This window comes from Coptis chinensis, chromosome 8, assembly GCF_015680905.1.
Source record: "Coptis chinensis isolate HL-2020 chromosome 8, ASM1568090v1, whole genome shotgun sequence".
Taxonomy (NCBI): Eukaryota; Viridiplantae; Streptophyta; class Magnoliopsida; order Ranunculales; family Ranunculaceae; genus Coptis; species Coptis chinensis.
The window spans coordinates 80,683,557-80,701,424 of NC_141463.1; the positions used below are offsets into that span (position 1 = coordinate 80,683,557).

Genomic DNA, 17,868 nt, shown 5'->3' on the forward strand with positions numbered 1-17,868 from the left:
TAATCCCAATTTAGGCCATTTGCCACATAACTCTTATGTAACACCATCAATAGAAAAATTCGACCCAATATGAATAGAAAAAAGTGCCGCCATTGTAGCAAAAAAAAACTCCAATCACAGTATGATCCATATAAAACTACAAAAATAATTAGACAAAATCACAAATAAAAAACACAAAAAGTGATTCATATCAAACACTCGTATGAACAATCAATGTTCATACCAAACAAGGATATAAACAATCAGTGTTCATACCACGTTAATAATATAATCTTCAAAAACATAGCAAAAAGCAAATCAAAATACTAATGTTCAATTAAGAATGAACATAACAAACAAAACATTGAAATCTAAATCTTAGATATGATTTAACTAGTGAACAAACAAAATTAAAAACTAAAATTAAATTAACGTTTTTAAACAAAATAAAAAGCATAACAACATGAAAAAAAAAATCATTATATGATATGATTTCAAATTGGTATAATGATTGAATATGCTTTTTTAGAAGGCTTGATTGAAAGTTCCATTTGAGATTTTAGTAAATCATTCGATCTTCGAGAGCGATTGAAAGCTTCAGTTGAGAAATATAGCAATCCAGAGCGCGCAATGTGACGTGGTGATTTTCTAACTTTGAAAATTAGTTTCGTTTATATACAAAACGGGGAAAGGTAAAAGTGGGATTTACAAAATAGAAAAATAGTCGGGCCAACTTATTTTGTCCTTAAGGGTTATTAAAATCAGGGAGTGACTTAATGACAAGACTGTCGAAAAAGTAATTCTCAATGACACATTTTTTTTCCCGTAACTCACAAGGACTGGGTAGATGAAAGGTCAAATATACCCTTGACGCGAAATAAACAATGGATCGGGTAGATGAAATGTTAAGTATACCCCTAACGCGAAATAATTAACGGCTCGACCCAGACAAAACGACCAGGTGTATTTAATATGATCATTGAATGGTCATAGTCCTTGGGTATAAACATTGATTGGGTATGAACACGAACATTCAATGCCCATACATAAACATTCAAACACATAAAAGTAAAGAATGACAAAGAGTATGAAAAGTAGCACATTGTGCATTCATGACAATCAAAAGAACAAGATATCAAAGATTTGCTTCCGAACTTCCCCATTAACAATTTCCCAAAATAAAAATGATATTGCTTTTACTGCTACACATCCAATGCAGAACCAAAATTCCAAAAAAAAACTATTACATCATTTTCAACATAACAAGCACTTATAGGAAGCCATGGAAAAAGTAGAAAACTTGCAGGCACTGATACGTATAAAATGAAAGTAAAAACATCTTGGAGCACTGTTGCACTGAATAACAAAAATATGAACTGTTTACATCAGCCAAAAAACTTGAACCCGAACCCTTTTACTCCATGTTTACAAAATATCCATAACTTATGTAGAAACTAGAAACAACAAAATATCCTCCCAATAATAATATAAATCCATCAAATCTATAACTGCAAAAACTATAAATGCGTAACTACAATTAATTTTAAGTCCTTCAGTCGTCTTCATTATCATTTGTACAAAACTTCTTCACCATCATCTCTATCTTCTTATTCTTCTTCGTCTTCGTCTCTATCATTTGCTATGCCATCATTCTCCTCATCAATAACAATAATTGTCAAGTAAGAAAGTTATTACATATGTCAATTTAAAAGTGAACCTTGACATAATCATATCGTAAAGGCTACAACCCGAAAAATGCAGCTCGGTCAAGAAAGAAGGCCTATTCAGCACTCGTAGAGAATTAACACTTAACATCGACATATCCACTTGATTCATCCCAAGGTACCTCAATGAAGCAAGACTACTTAACCACCGAAGAGTATCATCTCTCAAGGCTGAGAACTGTGAAGAAACATCAAGATATTGCAATTCATAAATATTTCGAAGGCTGTGAGGGACTAGATATAGGTGGGAGTGGGAGCTACTATATGTTTCAATTATACTTCCGGAGGTATGTTTCAGTTATATTTTGTGCATATCATATTGTATAGCTCAACAAGCAAACACTAGTATTTTTCAAAAGTTGCAATTTTCAAAATTCCAAAGTGATAAAAAGTTTTAACTCCAACAATATCACTACACCAAAAAGTTTTTATGAACAGGCTAAATGTAAAATCAACTTGCCACTTCGATTCTCAAAATTGGATAAGTTCAAGTTTAAGTACGTACCATCATCAATATTTTGATTGCGTCAATGTTAAAGCCCTCTAAAAGTACTCTCGCTTTTCCGAAGGAATTTCACCTCCTCTAGAAGACATACCGACTTCTAATAGACGACCAATTTCATTGACAATAGCATTATGCAAATTACACATAAATCAAAGTCACTTCTAACCTTAAAATAATCTCAAACAAAAAATAAAATCAAAATTAGTTCAACTACATTTGAACTTACCCAATCACAAGGAGGTGGTCTATATAGGGTAATGTAAGGAGCGGGATCACGAGGGTTAAAATTCACGAGGTAAGGATGACTGATCGCGTTATATCACTCCAAGTACGTATCCACACAATCCCACATGGAGTTTGAGAAAGAGGCACTCTATTATGCACTTGTATAATATAATGATGCCGACACTGCCAATATTGGTTCACAATTCCCGTATTAATTTTTCCAGTTTTGTTTTTTGAAGATGACAGAGATGGAGAATTCCAAACTAACGCAACACCCTTTCTCCAAAATACACCTCATCTATGTCAAAAAACCAAACCAACCATGATTTAACCAAACCAGCCATGATTTGCTCAACATTTCATTTACTTGTATTAAGCATAACCAATGATTATTGATGTTGAGAAAGAAAAGGTATTGAACCACGGGTCCAATGTACCATTATATAGGATAAGTTATTACGTTGAATATTTGAATTTCTATGGCAGGACAGCAGGTGATGGATCCAAGTAGACAACAAAAAGGTAAAACACCAGTACACCTTAATTAAGTAGACACTAGTTCCGGTTAATTTTTTCCAGTGTTCTAAGACTCCAAATTTTGTCCTCCTAAGAATAGTTTTTTCCAATTAACAAGTCAAAAACAAATGGGAGAGAAATTAAAAAGTAATGAAAAAAAAAAAAATAGTACACCAACCAAACACCTTTTATTTTAAATTCCACACTACAAGTTGATTATGTTGCCTTTGTTTTACAACTAAAAAAAAAACAGACAAATATAAAAGAAATAGATCGACTTGGGATTTTGAAAGACTTACCATTAGTGGAGTATTGGAGAAATATCCAACAAGTTCAGAAAAAAGAGGAAATCAGATTATTGGAGTGATGAAGATGCTGCAGATGGAGGGAAGAGGAAAGAGCTAATGAAAAAGTTGTTGGAAACCGATGAAATAACACAAAAAAACCAACATACGCGGTCACCCGGTTAACTGGAGCGTGCTCCTCTAATTTGTTTCTGGACTAGGCGGTTTTCTCTTAACCTAAACCGGTTCTGGGGTTGGAGAGTGCCCTCTTAGAAGGGGCGTGTATTTAACAGGACTCCACACGGGTTGCATCGATGTTACTCTATAAAGAAAAGCGTTGCTCAGAAACACATCTGATCAAAATTACAGTTTCTGTCATCTTCTGGGAAAAAGAAACAAAAGAACGATCCAAATATTCCCACACTCTTTATAAACCGCCCCTTTTATTCCGGCCCACACACACACAAAACACAACCCCATTTCATTTTCTCTCTCTCTCTCTCTGTACAAATATAGAGGAGAGAGATGTCACGCCATCGAAGGGTTTCATTTTTGATGCCCTAAATAAAAACCCCTTTTTATCCCCCATCCAAAAAACCCTAAAAAAAAAACTTTTTTCATCCACACTTCTTCACCTTTCCATTTTCTTCACTTTCTACCTTTTTTCACTTTCGATCGGTGTTCTGTTTTCGTTTGCTAAGTGTTCTTAGCTGTAAGTATTACTACTTTGTTCCGATTGTTACTTTATTGTTGGAATCGTAACTTGATCTGGTGGTTTTGATGTTAGTTAGATTTGGATTTGGTGGTATTTTGTTGATCTATGATGAAATAAACTAGTTAGCTGTTTTATTATTGTTTTAGTATATGAATGATTGAAAATCAGTAGATTTTGATTAGCTTTAAACATCATTGACAGTTTTCATGTTTTATATTATCTGTGGAATCGTTGCTTGTTGTACATGTTGAAAAGTGTTCTTAGCTGATATTAATGGTTTTACTTATATATCATTTTACTTAATTATTGATATATTATTATTGATGTCTGTTTCTTGTTCAGTTGTTTGAAGATATGTTTTCTCTTAGTAGTATTGGTTTACTTTGATTTCATAATTATTAAAAGTTTAAAACATGTAAAAGTGACTTGAGTTGTTGAAGTTTTGTCTCAGAATTTGGTGTTTTGTTATGAGTATAATGAGATTGATCTCTATTTACTGATTTTAATTCAATGGCTTTCAATCTAATCGTTTTTATTTGGTGCTTGTTCAGTTTATCGTACTATATGCTTCCTAGCAAGAGAGCTGTTGCAGGAGAGGTAGTGGAGGAAGATTCTACCATTAAGGGAGAAACCTTGCTGAAGAAGCCACGGATTGATAGTTTGCATTTGTGCGCAGCCGTTGAAGCAACGGATAAAAACAGTAGTGGAAATAACTATAGTAGCAACAACAAACTAAACAACAACGGTAACAACAGCGGTGAGATTGTTAAGCTATCAAACATGGCTTTAGATGATGGAAATCCTGCAGAGATTGACGAGGATCTGCACAGTCGGCAGCTTGCTGTTTATGGACGCGAGACTATGCGTAGACTTTTTGCCTCCAATATCCTTGTCTCTGGCATGCAGGGCCTTGGTGCTGAGATTGGTAAGTACTGCTACTTATCCCCTTACTTGACATGCGCTAGATAAATTCGTAAACTCTTGTTTGAATTCCTTGTTTTTAGGATTGTGTTTTCTGATTCTGTGACATGATATTGATTTCTAGGATTTGTAAAATATAAAAGTTGTCCTGTTTGAAATTGTTTTCCTATTTAAATTGTCTGTATGGGGTTTGCTTTGATTTTGCATTAATTGTTGATATTTAGTATTGCTGCCTGTAAATGTCTTATGACTGGAATGTCACTTGTCTGTTCAATTTATGGTGAATTATTGCTATAAAGGTCTGTTGCGATAACTGATAAACATCAACTTGTGAAAGGTTCGTTGTACTATTTGTATATTACTTGCTCACTACATCATTGTTTTCAAATAAGTATGTATGCATAATAGGCTCGCTACACGATTTTTTTAAAAAAAATATAATATTATTATTCTTATTTAAAGACTACATATAAAACTGTTTCAAGAAGTAAAGCAATAGTTCATTCCATAAAAATTTTTTTAACTGTTTTGTCCAAAATCTGCAATTTTCTAATATAATACGACAAATAAATGGTCATTTTTATGGGATAAAGTACACGTTAAGATTAGGCAAGTTAAAAAAAAAATCAAACAATTTGAATCCGTCTGTACATCTCTCCATGTGCATCCTCTTAAGTGATGCATTGAAGTTCTAAACGTGTTACATAAAATATTACACAGTTTACTGACATCAATGACACAACCACCACGGGTAGCAGCTTTTCAGTGACAATGCGGGGCTTTGTGGTCTGCATAGATAGCATGCTCCCTTTCTCTGTATTGGATTAGCTCAAAATCTGTAAGGTCATGATATCCTCAGCTTTTATGTCCATCATGTCGCTATCATTTGCAAATAAATAGAGGGGAAAATGAGAAGAAATATCTATAAAATGGTTGCCAAATAAAAACTAAAATAAAAGGCAAAGGTAACTTCAGGAAGAAGTGATATCTATCCAGCGTCAAACTATGTGACTGTACTATATATTTCTATATAAAATGTGTCGATCCAACTGACTTAGTCAAAGAGTCGGGGTAGGCATTCCTTTTCCCTTCGAGAATGTGCGGTTGCATTTTAGATTTCTCATTGTTTTCTATGTTTTCTATCAAGAGAGAATAAATACACATGTATTCTAGAGACAGTGTAGGTATTACGAATGTTTTCTCTAAGATGCTGCAAATCAATCAACAATGAATATGGAAAAAAGATGACGGTTGTACTCTAGAAATATACATCCACTCTAGCATATATATATATATATAACGAAACCACATGCCTTTATAAGTAGTTGATCTGATTGTGTGACCAAACATTTCCTTGGAATTCGTTTATAATCTAATTCGTTGTAATCAGTCAAACTTGGAGTAATACCTAAATCCACATGTGTTCTGACATGTCCCTCAACCCACCATCCCCAGCCCATTCATCCAATCAATGAAATCAGGGACTGAACATTAGAAGCAGGAGCTATTAGAGTAATTGGTATATTCTCCTCCATAGATATCAATATCATACGATACATGGTACGATATGTATCGAAAGTTTTATGTATCGCACGATACAGGGTTCGTATCGTATGATATGATACATTCCGTATCGAGTGATGCGCTTCAAACACATGAAATATTAAAAAACATTTATCCGAAAACGATTTTTTAAGATTTATTTAGTTTTTTCTTCTCCTTTCTAAAACTTAGAAAACCATATTAGGTTTTAGGATATGATAACAACAACTGTAATGCAAAAGCAACAGCTAGCTTACTCATATAATAGCTAGCCTATCCCTTTATAACACTAATTTGGGCCTAGTGGTTGAAAATGATGACATTTTGTACCATACACTAGTAGTATTGTGTGTGATAAACCTATTTTTGTACAAAATTTACATGCACAAACACAAACACACATAAAACTATAATCATGAGGCTTCACTCTTCAATCCTTAATACCCTTTCCTGCAAAGTATGGATTTATTGCATATATATTAAAATAACTCGTATATACATTATTTATAATTAATTTTAAAAATACCATATCTTACAATACACGATAAGATATGCAAAAAAATGGAAAACGATATATTATACGATTTGACAACTATGCTCTCCTCCATTAAGTTCGTAAGATATAAGAAAATTTGGTGTGTCGTGTGTTTTGTGCAGTCTGTCTTCTTGCTTTTCATTAAATTCACATCTTAATACATTTTTTTTTTGAGTTTTGTTTTCTCTTTGAGATATAAGTGACTTAATTTTCAAATCTAACCTCAAGAGTGCCAACTTTCGTCATAATAGAAAGTCATGACATTCCCAATTTGTGAAGGGTTCATTGTCCTATTTGTATATGATCTCTGTCTTGGTTTCGAATGTTATTTATCTCTTTCTGTTTGGTTATGGTGGACTATTCTAATAATTGACCTTTGCCTCTTGCAGCAAAGAACCTTATACTTGCTGGCGTCAAATCTGTGACATTGCATGACGAAGGAACAGTGGAATTATGGGATTTGTCCAGCAATTTCATCTTCTCTGAGGTTGATGTGGGAAAGAATCGGGCACTGGCTTCTGTGCAGAAGCTTCAGGAACTGAATAACGCTGTGTTAGTTTCCACCAATACAACCAAATTAACCAAGGAACTACTTTCCAACTTTCAGGTATTTTTTCTACGTCTTCTCCTATTCTTGTATCTCCTGATGGCTCAGGTCAGCCTTCAATATATAATAAACTTAGAGCAAGGGCTTGAGAGTTAAATGGTATACATTCTCACTTGAACCCAGAAATTTGAAGAAACTGAACTTCGAAGATGTGTTTGTCTTTCTATATAATTCATGACATTTTTCATATGCTTATCACTTGCGCAAATCCCATAAATTTTGTTATATAGTAAACTTGCAACTGAAGTGCTTGAAGTCAAATTGAATGTCTTTGTACTTGAACAATATATTAAAGGAGCCAAAATATTTCGATGCATTCTTTAGAAAAAAAATTCATAGTTAATGGATGTGCTTATCACACATAATTTCGTTACTTTAGTGCTTTGTTGGTTTTGTGTGATTTTTGCTCAGTTGCATATTGCAATGTGTTCTTTTGTCCCGGAACACTCTACACATTAGTGTTTGATAAAGATATTGATTCTTGTGGTTTTCAACTCATTGCACCTCTTTAAAGATACATTACCAATGGTGCTTGGTATGTCTCACGAATTTGTTCAGATTCTCCTACACCACTAACACTAAATCACAAGCTAACAAGTTCTCCTAGGCAGTGTTTAAAAAAGTGCATCTAAGCCTCAGAGGTGCTTGGGGCTTAAGCCTCAATTTTTAAAAAATAAAAAAAATGGATGAAAAATGGACATTGATGGTGGAAGTTTGGGATTTCTAATAGAATGAGGTGTTTTAATGCTCAAAACATAATCTAATAGCGAGTTTTTAGTCTTTAAAAAGCTATGAGGGGATAAATTTCCAAAAAAATGAAAGAAAAAAAGTAATAAGAATATGTGTGAGGCTTAAGCAGTTAACCCTGAATGCGCTAAACCTATAAAAGGCTTAAGGCACGCCTTGAGGCATAAACCTCGGTGCATTATTTAAAACCTTACTCCAAGAAATGGCTGTGTATTAAATTTATAGCAAATCATATTGATGTTATGAGTTTATTGGAACACACTGTCACTCACAATTTCATTACATTTGATTACTAGATCTGATTTTTTAGATTTATGTTCTCTGCTACGAAGGCTGGCTATAATAGCTGCAAATGCTTGTGTTTGCCTGGGTCTATTTTGAGCTCACTTTTAGATTTCCTATTCAAGGTTTTATAGAAAGTGAATTTTATGAAGTTGTGGAAAACATTACTACAGGTGTAGCACATCTATATTCCGATAAAACAATGTTTGAGTAGCTTCTTCCTCGGTCTCTAGCTTTCTTTTGATAGGCTAATTTGTTTAACTGTTTCTTGAGCTCTTTGCTCATTCTATGCTGAACTGTAGTGAATTGTATATCAGTTATGTTTCCCAGACTCTAGGTGAAATGCCAACCTGACTAGGACCTCTTCAACTCATTTATTTAATTTTTCCTTCAGCTGCACTTAATTATCTCTAGATCTGTCTATTTGTTATAGCTATACACCTATACTAACCTATACTTATAGGTGTTTTGTCTGATTTACCTATTGGTCGTTTCCTACTGGATTATATGTACTCATTCATACCTCCTCTCCTCTTTTACCTCTTAATCAATTGCTCGTGTCTTGTTAACTAGTAATTGTACTACCACTTCAACACTTTACCTTGATGACCAATTTTAACTAGTTGGTTGACAGAAAAGTTATAGCTGTTTTTCTTGCTCATGTGGAACCCCTTAAAGACAAATATTGTTTTTATGTGAAAATGTACATCTCATGAGGCCAGTGTGTGCCTGGGGAAAGTTTGCCCTAGCCACATTTGCTTTTGTATTTGGACAGAATAAGTTCTATCTGGAAAATCTATAATCTTGATATTACAGTAAGCTCTTTCTTGTGCATGCAGATCTATTATGTTTTTCACATATATTGCTACAAGCTGTCATGTCTCACCCCTATTGACCTTTGGTGTCACAGGCTGTAGTATTTACTGATATCACTATAGAGAAGGCAATTGAGTTTGATGAGTACTGCCGTAGTCACCAGCCTCCCATCTCTTTTATTAAGTCTGAAGTCCGAGGTCTTTTTGGAAGTGTTTTTTGTGACTTTGGCCCTGAGTTTACTGTTGTTGATGTTGATGGTGAGGAACCACATACGGGTATAATTGCCTCCATCAGCAATGACAATCCTGCACTTGTATCATGCGTCGATGATGAGCGGCTGGAGTTCCAGGACGGAGATCTGGTTGTGTTCTCAGAAGTCATTGGTATGACAGAACTTAATGACGGGAAGCCGAGAAAAGTGAAGAATGCAAGGCCTTACTCTTTCTCTTTTGATGAGGACACCACAAATTATGGTTTGTATGAGAGGGGTGGTATAGTTACACAGGTGAAGCAACCTAAGGTATTGAACTTTAAGTCGTTGAGAGAAGCACTGAAAGATCCTGGAGATTTTCTCTTAAGTGATTTCTCCAAGTTTGATCGCCCCCCTCTGTTGCACTTAGCATTTCAAGCTCTGGATAAGTTTGTATCTGACTTGGGTCGTTTTCCTGTCGCCGGGTCAGAAGATGATGCTCAGAAGCTGGTTTCTCTGGCCGCTAGTATTAACGAGAGCTTGGGAGATGCAAAACTTCAGGAGATTGATAACAAACTTATGCGACATTTTGCATTTGGTGCCAGGGCTGTTCTGAATCCCATGGCTGCGATGTTTGGTGGTATTGTTGGACAAGAAGTTGTGAAGGCTTGCTCGGGAAAATTCCATCCTTTATATCAGGCGAGTATTCAAGGCAACTTTGTGATATTGAGTTATTAGCCCATCATTGTTATTTTGTACTTGAAAGCCCTGCCTGTCTGATGAGTTATTTGGGATATTTTCAAGTTGACAATGCCCATGCAGTCAGTGTGTTGTTGGGGATCCTTCTGAGTGCTGACTCGCTGATTTAGTGGCCTATTTTGAGAACTTGGATAGTTGAGCACTAACTAAGTACATTCATTAGTTTTATTTATTTATTTAATTTTTTTTCCGTTTCTTTTTTGACTTCACAAATAGAATATCAGTATTTAACTCACATAGTAGATAAGCAGGGTACTCGAGTCACAGCTACAAGCTACCTCAAATTTCAGTGGCTAATTAGGTTTTCTGGTTTTTAGTTTGATTATTTAACATATTTTTTGGGTGGTTTCTGGCAGTTCTTCTACTTCGACTCAATCGAGTCCCTGCCTTCTGAGCCACTGGATCCTAATGACGTCAAACCATTAAATACTCGGTACGATGCTCAGATATCAGTATTTGGATCCAAGCTTCAAAAGAAACTTGAGGAGGCCAAAGTATTTATGGTAGGAGCTGGTGCACTTGGATGTGAGTTCTTGAAAAATCTAGCACTTATGGGAGTTTGTTGCAGTAGTGGAGGGAAACTAACTATTACGGATGACGATGTCATTGAGAAGAGTAACCTCAGCAGGCAGTTCTTGTTCCGGGATTGGAACATTGGGCAAGCGAAATCTACTGTTGCTGCTGCTGCCGCTGCTTTAATTAACCCTCACCTTCACACTGAAGCGCTTCAAAACCGTGCGAGCCCTGAAACTGAAAATGTATTCAATGACGCATTTTGGGAGAATCTGGATATCGTTGTCAATGCCCTGGATAATGTTACCGCCAGGATATACATGGACCAGAGGTGCTTATATTTTCAGAAACCTCTTCTGGAGTCTGGAACTCTTGGTACCAAATGTAACACACAGATGGTTATTCCTCACCTGACGGAGAATTATGGTGCTTCGAGAGACCCACCCGAAAAGCAGGCGCCTATGTGTACGGTTCACTCTTTCCCTCATAACATTGATCACTGCCTGACATGGGCTCGCTCTGAGTTTGAGGGCTTACTCGAGAAAACACCTGCTGAAGTGAATGCGTATCTGTCTAACACAAGTGAGTACACATCTTCCATGAAGAATGCTGGTGATGCTCAAGCCAGGGATAATTTAGAACGTGTTATTGAGTGCCTTGACAGGGAGAAATGTGAAACATTCCAGGACTGCATAACTTGGGCCCGTCTAAAGTAAGAAGTCTTAATTTTCTAAAATAGTATCCTTTTCAGAGATGTAAAATATGGTGTGTTGTATAATCTCTATGATTGATAATGTGCTTCTAATGCTAACAGGTTTGAAGACTATTTTTCTAACCGTGTGAAGCAGTTGACTTTTACATTCCCGGAGGACTCTGCAACAAGTACAGGAGCACTGTTCTGGTCAGCTCCTAAAAGGTTTCCTCGTCCGGTTGAGTTCAAGGCTGATGATTCTAGTCATCTTCAATTTCTCATGGCAGCATCAGTATTGCGAGCTGAGACATTTGGAATCTCAATTCCGGAGTGGGTGAAAAATCCCAATAAGTTGGCTGATGCAGTTAATAAAGTCCTAGTGCCTGATTTCGAACCCAGAAAAGGAGTGAAGATAGTGACAGATGAGAAGGCTACAAGCCTTGCAACTGCATCAATAGATGATGCTGCGGTCATTGATGATTTGGTCGCGAGGCTGGAAGACTGCCTCGATAAGCTTCCTAAAGGATTCAAAATGAGCCCCATACAATTTGAGAAGGTTAGAGGAAAATCTTGTGGTCTTCTGTCTATTTTTTGCGCTACATGTCAGTTGCATCTGAGGTTTTGTTACTTTGTATATTCCCCTATTTTGAGTGGTGCGTAGTGAACTAGTGATGCATGGCAATGAAGACAAGAATATCTTCTATATCTCATCAGCAAATATGTTGATGATTTTTTGGTGTAACCATTTCTTACTCTTTACTATTTTATCTTTCTGGATTTGCAGGATGACGACACGAACTATCATATGGACATGATAGCTGGGCTTGCCAACATGCGTGCAAGGAACTATAGCATACCTGAAGTTGACAAGCTAAAAGCCAAGTTCATTGCTGGAAGAATTATTCCTGCTATTGCAACCTCCACGGCTATGGCAACAGGCCTCGTCTGCCTTGAGCTATACAAGGTGGTAGACGGTGGACACAAGGTGGAAGATTACCGTAACACTTTTGCCAACTTGGCACTCCCACTTTTCTCCATGGCTGAGCCAGTCCCTCCCAAGGTGTTGAAACACAGGGATATGTCATGGACAGTTTGGGATAGGTGGATTGTCAATGACAACCCAACCCTGAGGGGATTGCTACAGTGGCTCAAGGATAAGGGCCTGAATGCTTACAGCATTTCGTGCGGATCTGCCTTGCTCTTTAACAGTATGTTCCCCAGGCACAAGGATCGAATGGACAAGAAGGTGGCTGATCTGGCCAGGGAAGTAGCTAAAGTTGAGATACCTTCATACCGGCGTCATGTGGATGTTGTGGTGGCATGCGAGGACGACGAAGACAATGATATTGATATCCCTCTAGTTTCAGTTTACTTTAGGTAAGGTTTTGACCCACTTCATGGAAGTCTGGGATTTTAGGGAGGGGTCAATTCCTTTATTATGCATTTGATTCTGGTTATTGATCCGTATCAGAGTACAGTCAGGATAATATCTTTAAAGTTAAAATTCTTACTTTAAATTGAAGGCAAGGATTATTGGCTCATATACAGGTTTAATATTTTCTTTTTCCTTGGCTGCTGTTTTTATCTTGTTAGAATAACCAATGTTACAGTTATGTCTCATTGTCAGGGCTGGTTAAGGTATCAGCCTTGAAAGGCAAAGCACCTTCTGTGGTTTGGCAAATGGGATTATTCTGAATTTCCAGATGGTTGAAAGTTGGAAGTATTGTGCTAGCTTCAACATCTTGACAAACTTTTGATCAATTGGAAGTTGGAACCATGCCATAAATGCTTATAGTACCTTTAAGAATGGTTAATGCTTATAAAATGCTCTTTAGCTGAAGCTTAGACACTGGATGATGCAGACTAATGGAATACGATAGTTACACATGAACGTTTGGTGAGGTGAAGATAAATTTCCAATTCTGTACACCCTTGTTAAGATGAAGAACAGGATGGTAGAAGGGACGAGGATGCTCCCCTACTCGAGAGGAAGCGTGATATGTGATCATATCCCATGACGTTAGCCATGTAAAGAGGGGTTGCACCCATCTTGCTAATAACATTGACATTGGCTCCCTCGTTCACCAACAGTTCAACTGTATCCAAGTTGCCCCCCTCCACCGCTAAATGCAGTGCAGTGTGGCCTTCTTTGTCATGGCATTCCAAGTCCATTCCAGCTTCAGTTAGCAGTAAGACTGCGTCTTTGTATCCTTTGATGGCTGCTGCATGGAGTGCTGTCAATCCATACTGATCTCCGTGGTTCACATTTACTCCTTTTCTCAACAGCTTCTCTAGATTCTTTACGTCGCCCCTTCTTGCTGCTGTTAGTGCTAAATCTCCTTCTGGTATCTCGAGAACCTCTTTCTGCACCACCATGAATTCTTTTAGCATAGTTTACCAACAAAGAAAAAAGCAATATAGCATACTTGGAATTTTTTATTTCAGCAAAAAAATTGAATGTTTGCCTGCATGTTTCTAAAATTTAATATGAAGTACGCATGGCTTATAGTAGTCCGCATGGCTTACATTCCCTTTACTTGCGCACACATTCAAAGCCTTGTGACCATCACTATCTTGGCAATCCACAATATCTCCTCTATCGAAATTCTCACTAGCAGTCTTGAATCCAGCTTCAGAAAGCAAACTCATCGGTTTATCCGAGTTGTCTGACTCATTAACGAGTCGAATCAGTAAATCCATTTCATGACGGGTGAGTTCAGTAACGATGTCCTTTTGTCGCTTGACTATATTCTTTACTGCTTCCACATCACTTGCATGGATTGCGTGGCGAAAAAGAAAGACACCCACGTAAGCAACTTTCAGCTTGACATCAAAGGTGACTAAATGTGGTTGTGAGTTGAACCAAGAGTTAATATACTCGGACTGAGTTGACTCACGAAACTCGGCTGTTTTGATAAGGAACCGGTCGGAGGGAGAACGAGGGAAGGAAGAAGGGAGTTGGGTTTGAGGTTTGAGAATTATTTGGAAAGTGGCGTAAGATAAAGGAGGGATGAAACCAGTGGGTGGGTTGACAAGAAATTTATGAGGAGAAGAAGTTTGGACTTTAAAGAGTACCGGGGTACAAGTACTAAGTGAAGTCACCCGCACGTTTGCACGACATTTGCAACCCAACTTAAAGTCTATATGGACTTCTTGGTCGGATAGTTCCACCAGTTTGTTCTCCATCATTTAGACCAGAAAAGAGACGATGAGAGTTTCATCAGGTACTCGTAAATTTTCATTTTGCATTTTTATTCTTTTTGTGTTGCTTGTGTTCACTGTGGACCATAAGAATATTTTTTAGCTAGAGTTTACTTCTTTTTTGTTTGTGCGTGTAAGGAGGCACATGGAGCGGGAAGTGGAACAAATTTTTGAGAGTGAAGTCGGGAAGACGGGTCGTTCTCCTGTTCTATGTCTGTTTCAAGTGGGGGGTAAACTTTTTTGTCTCTGTTATGTTATCTCCATAGATGGAGACAGGGCTCCCCCAAAGGTTTTAAAGAATCATTATGTTATATGTATTATTAGTATGAAAATTTCTGAATACATAGAGGTTCGCCCTTGTAGGGGAGTAATATCCTTATTAAGGAATATCACGCACGCGTGAAGCATAAGTGAACTCAGGACATCGACCTCCAAGACCGATCTGTGAGCAGCTCCCTTGTGAAGACATACGCGCGCAGCATAGGTGAATCCAAGACATCGACCTCCAAGACCGATCTGTGAGCAGCTCCCTTGTGAAGACATATGCGCGCAGCATAGGTGAACCCAAGACATCGACCTCCAAGACCGATCTGTGAGCAGCTCCTTTCATGTAGGTGGTACGAACAAGGATGTCTCAATCTGAACAAACGGCCGAGAGGAGGCGCCTCAGATAAAGTCACCACCAGGGGTAATCATTACCAAAATCTTACTTGTACTTCCCACCACCGGGAAATAGGGACTACCGCCAATTCCCAATCGGCAGACACAACTTATACTAAAACCAAAATTTCAACACTCATTCACAATCTCCACCTCACACGTGTGCAAGAGACACACGTGTCTCTAGGATAAACACTTCCACAAGCCTATAAATACCACCAACTTGAACTATGTGAGACCTGATTCCTCTCTCCCGTAAAAAGAAAAACCAAGAGAGGATACGTAGGCAGCTCGCTCATCAGCGAACTCGATCTCTCCAGAAAACCTCAACCCATTCCCCTCTCTTCACTACCTCTAAAGGAAAACCAAAACACCCCTTTACATTGGTGCCGTCTGTGGTTTCGATTACTTGAGAAATCACCTTAACCCAACTAAAAAACATACAATTATCAAGCCCACGAAGCATGGTCAGCCTCGAAACTCAAGTTCAAAACCTCGCAGACCAGTTGGGTTTAACAAACGAGAGCATTTCCTTGCTCAGGCAAGAAAATGCTTTGCTTTTACGAAAGCACAAGTAGACGCTTACCAACAAAGAACAACCCGTCGGTAACGCGTTCTTGAACGGCATCAACGAGGTTAATCAACGGATTAACGAATTATCGCCGCGGGATAGGCGAGAGTGCGGTCGAAAGGATGCGACCAGTTGTTCAAAAGATGCTCAAGAGACATACCGCTGCGTCTCCGGATTCGGTGATGAGGTTCTCAATAAACCCTCTCCTCAAGATTTTATCCAATACGCTTCCCGATGTATGATGGCAAAGACATGCCCCGGTCGGCATGTGGCTCGATACATTCAAAGTCCGTCCCTCATAGTTCTCCTGAGTTTGATCATCTTCACTGTCGACTATTTCCAGCCAGTCTCAAGGATGGCCCACTTGATTGGTTCTTCTCTCTTGAACCTGATTCTATTAAAACTTTTGAACAACTTACTGATCTGTTTGCTAGCCAATACGTGCACAATAGACGAAAGAAGGCGGATCTTGATTCATTGTTCCATTCTCTCATTCGGGGAAGATGAAACCATTCGCCAATTCTTAGGGCCGGTTCAAGGTCGAATCTGTTGTGTATGGAAAGCGGACTGAAAGAGTCTTTTGCCACATTGACATTTTCTAACGCCTGTCGAGTGCGTAATACCGACCCTCTCCAGTCACTCGATGAAAGAAGAGCCTTTAAACGCCGTCCCGAACCGTATGCCCGGTCGACAAGTATATCAAGTTGCAAGAAAGTTTGAAGTCCGATGGTTTTAGCCGAGGTCCGGGAGGTGGCAACGATCTCTCGATCATACCCCGCGTGCCAAAAGCGATCTGTGTCACGGCACCAAAGGCGGTAACCGACATAACAACAGAGAGTTATTTGTCTTGACACGCCCCTAGTTATATCTTGGACAAGATCCAAATGAGCCTCATACCGACCCGGATGTGAGGCAGCCCATAGATCGACTTGACAAGCCCTACTGCGCATTCCACAAAGCAAAATGCCATGAAACCAATGCGTGCTGGGGGCTTAAGCACTATCTCCAGGACCTCGTCGGGGTCATATTAAACAGTATACCAACATTCCTGACGGTGATTTGCGCCATAAACTCATGGCTCGCCGAGTATGCAGTCGATCTCCACCTCGCCATCACCACCAAGAGTTTCAAGCTCGCCCCACAGCGAGGACGCCCCAGACCGTTCTTCGCCACGAAGCGGCAGCAACAACTCCCTCGGTCGTGACAATGCTAGAACCATTCACATGATTACCTTCCTCGATGATTCCGTCACCTCATCCGAGAGAAAAAGACGCGTCGTGTCGGCTCTTCTTGAAGTGTATCATTTTACTTCCTAGCGGCACGCTTCCGCCGCAACTTCAGTCGCGGTTCGGGAGATATCATTTTCACAGAGGCCGACCTCAACAAGGTCTGCCTTCCTCACAACGACGCACTGGTCGTCCACGTCAAGATTAGCGACTGGACAGTAAAGCGCGTCCTGATCGACCCGGAGAGTTCGTGCGACATTTTATTCTATCACACTGTCCAAGAAATGAGTTTACCCAAGTCAGTTCTTATTTATCCGATTGCTCCCCTTTATGGGTTCAATGGCTCTAGGGCCGACCCTATCAGTGACATCATCCTTCCAGTATCAGTAGGGTCTAACGAGGACAAAGTCAGCTGCAATACACGCTTCAGCGTTCTGGACATCAAGTCGTCCTATAATACCATACTAGGTCGACGGTGGATCCACCAAATGCAAGCTGTATCGTCAACATTGCATCAAGTTCTCCGTTTCCCAGGCCCCAGAGGAATGATGGAGCTGAGAAGCAATCAACTGGAAGCATATCATTGTAACCAAATCTTGTCAGCAAGTAGGATCGACAGTGGCCCAGTCCACACAAGCAACGAGCCCACCAGTTATACA

At 38.6% G+C, this 17,868-nt stretch overlaps 2 protein-coding genes across 2 annotated transcripts; one reads left to right on the forward strand and one right to left on the reverse strand.

The window, feature by feature from the left end:
• Window positions 1-3,675: 3,675 nt before the first annotated feature.
• LOC147483429 (ubiquitin-activating enzyme E1 1-like) lies at window positions 3,676-13,092 on the forward strand. The gene is made up of 7 exons (XM_086576132.1): window positions 3,676-3,945; window positions 4,500-4,873; window positions 7,336-7,553; window positions 9,493-10,287; window positions 10,704-11,572; window positions 11,675-12,107; window positions 12,336-13,092. The coding sequence occupies exons 2-7, from the start codon at window positions 4,513-4,515 to the stop codon at window positions 12,930-12,932; spliced, it is 3,273 nt and encodes a 1,090-aa protein (XP_086432258.1). The 5' UTR covers window positions 3,676-3,945; window positions 4,500-4,512; the 3' UTR covers window positions 12,933-13,092.
• On the reverse strand, window positions 12,358-14,895 carry LOC147483430 (protein VAPYRIN-LIKE-like). The gene is made up of 2 exons (XM_086576134.1): window positions 14,078-14,895; window positions 12,358-13,915 (listed from the first exon to the last, which is right to left on the reverse strand). Exons 1-2 carry the CDS (start codon window positions 14,738-14,740, stop codon window positions 13,487-13,489), a joined length of 1,092 nt encoding a protein of 363 aa, XP_086432260.1. The 5' UTR covers window positions 14,741-14,895; the 3' UTR covers window positions 12,358-13,486.
• Window positions 14,896-17,868: the final 2,973 nt, after the last annotated feature.

What these genes read in the sequence shown, in the direction of transcription:
- LOC147483429 (XM_086576132.1), top strand. Translation starts at nt 4,513, where the DNA reads ATGCTTCCTAGCAAGAGAGCTGTTGCAGGAGAGGTAGTGGAGGAAGAT. An exon ending in AATTCCATCCTTTATATCAG is followed by an intron (nt 10,288 to 10,703) that starts GCGAGTATTCAA and finishes GGTTTCTGGCAG; the next exon opens with TTCTTCTACTTCGACTCAAT. An exon ending in ATAACTTGGGCCCGTCTAAA is followed by an intron (nt 11,573 to 11,674) that starts GTAAGAAGTCTT and finishes TAATGCTAACAG; the next exon opens with GTTTGAAGACTATTTTTCTA.
- LOC147483430 (XM_086576134.1), bottom strand. Translation starts at nt 14,740, where the DNA reads ATGATGGAGAACAAACTGGTGGAACTATCCGACCAAGAAGTCCATATA. An exon ending in TGTGCGCAAGTAAAGGGAAT is followed by an intron (nt 13,916 to 14,077) that starts GTAAGCCATGCG and finishes ATGGTGGTGCAG; the next exon opens with AAAGAGGTTCTCGAGATACC.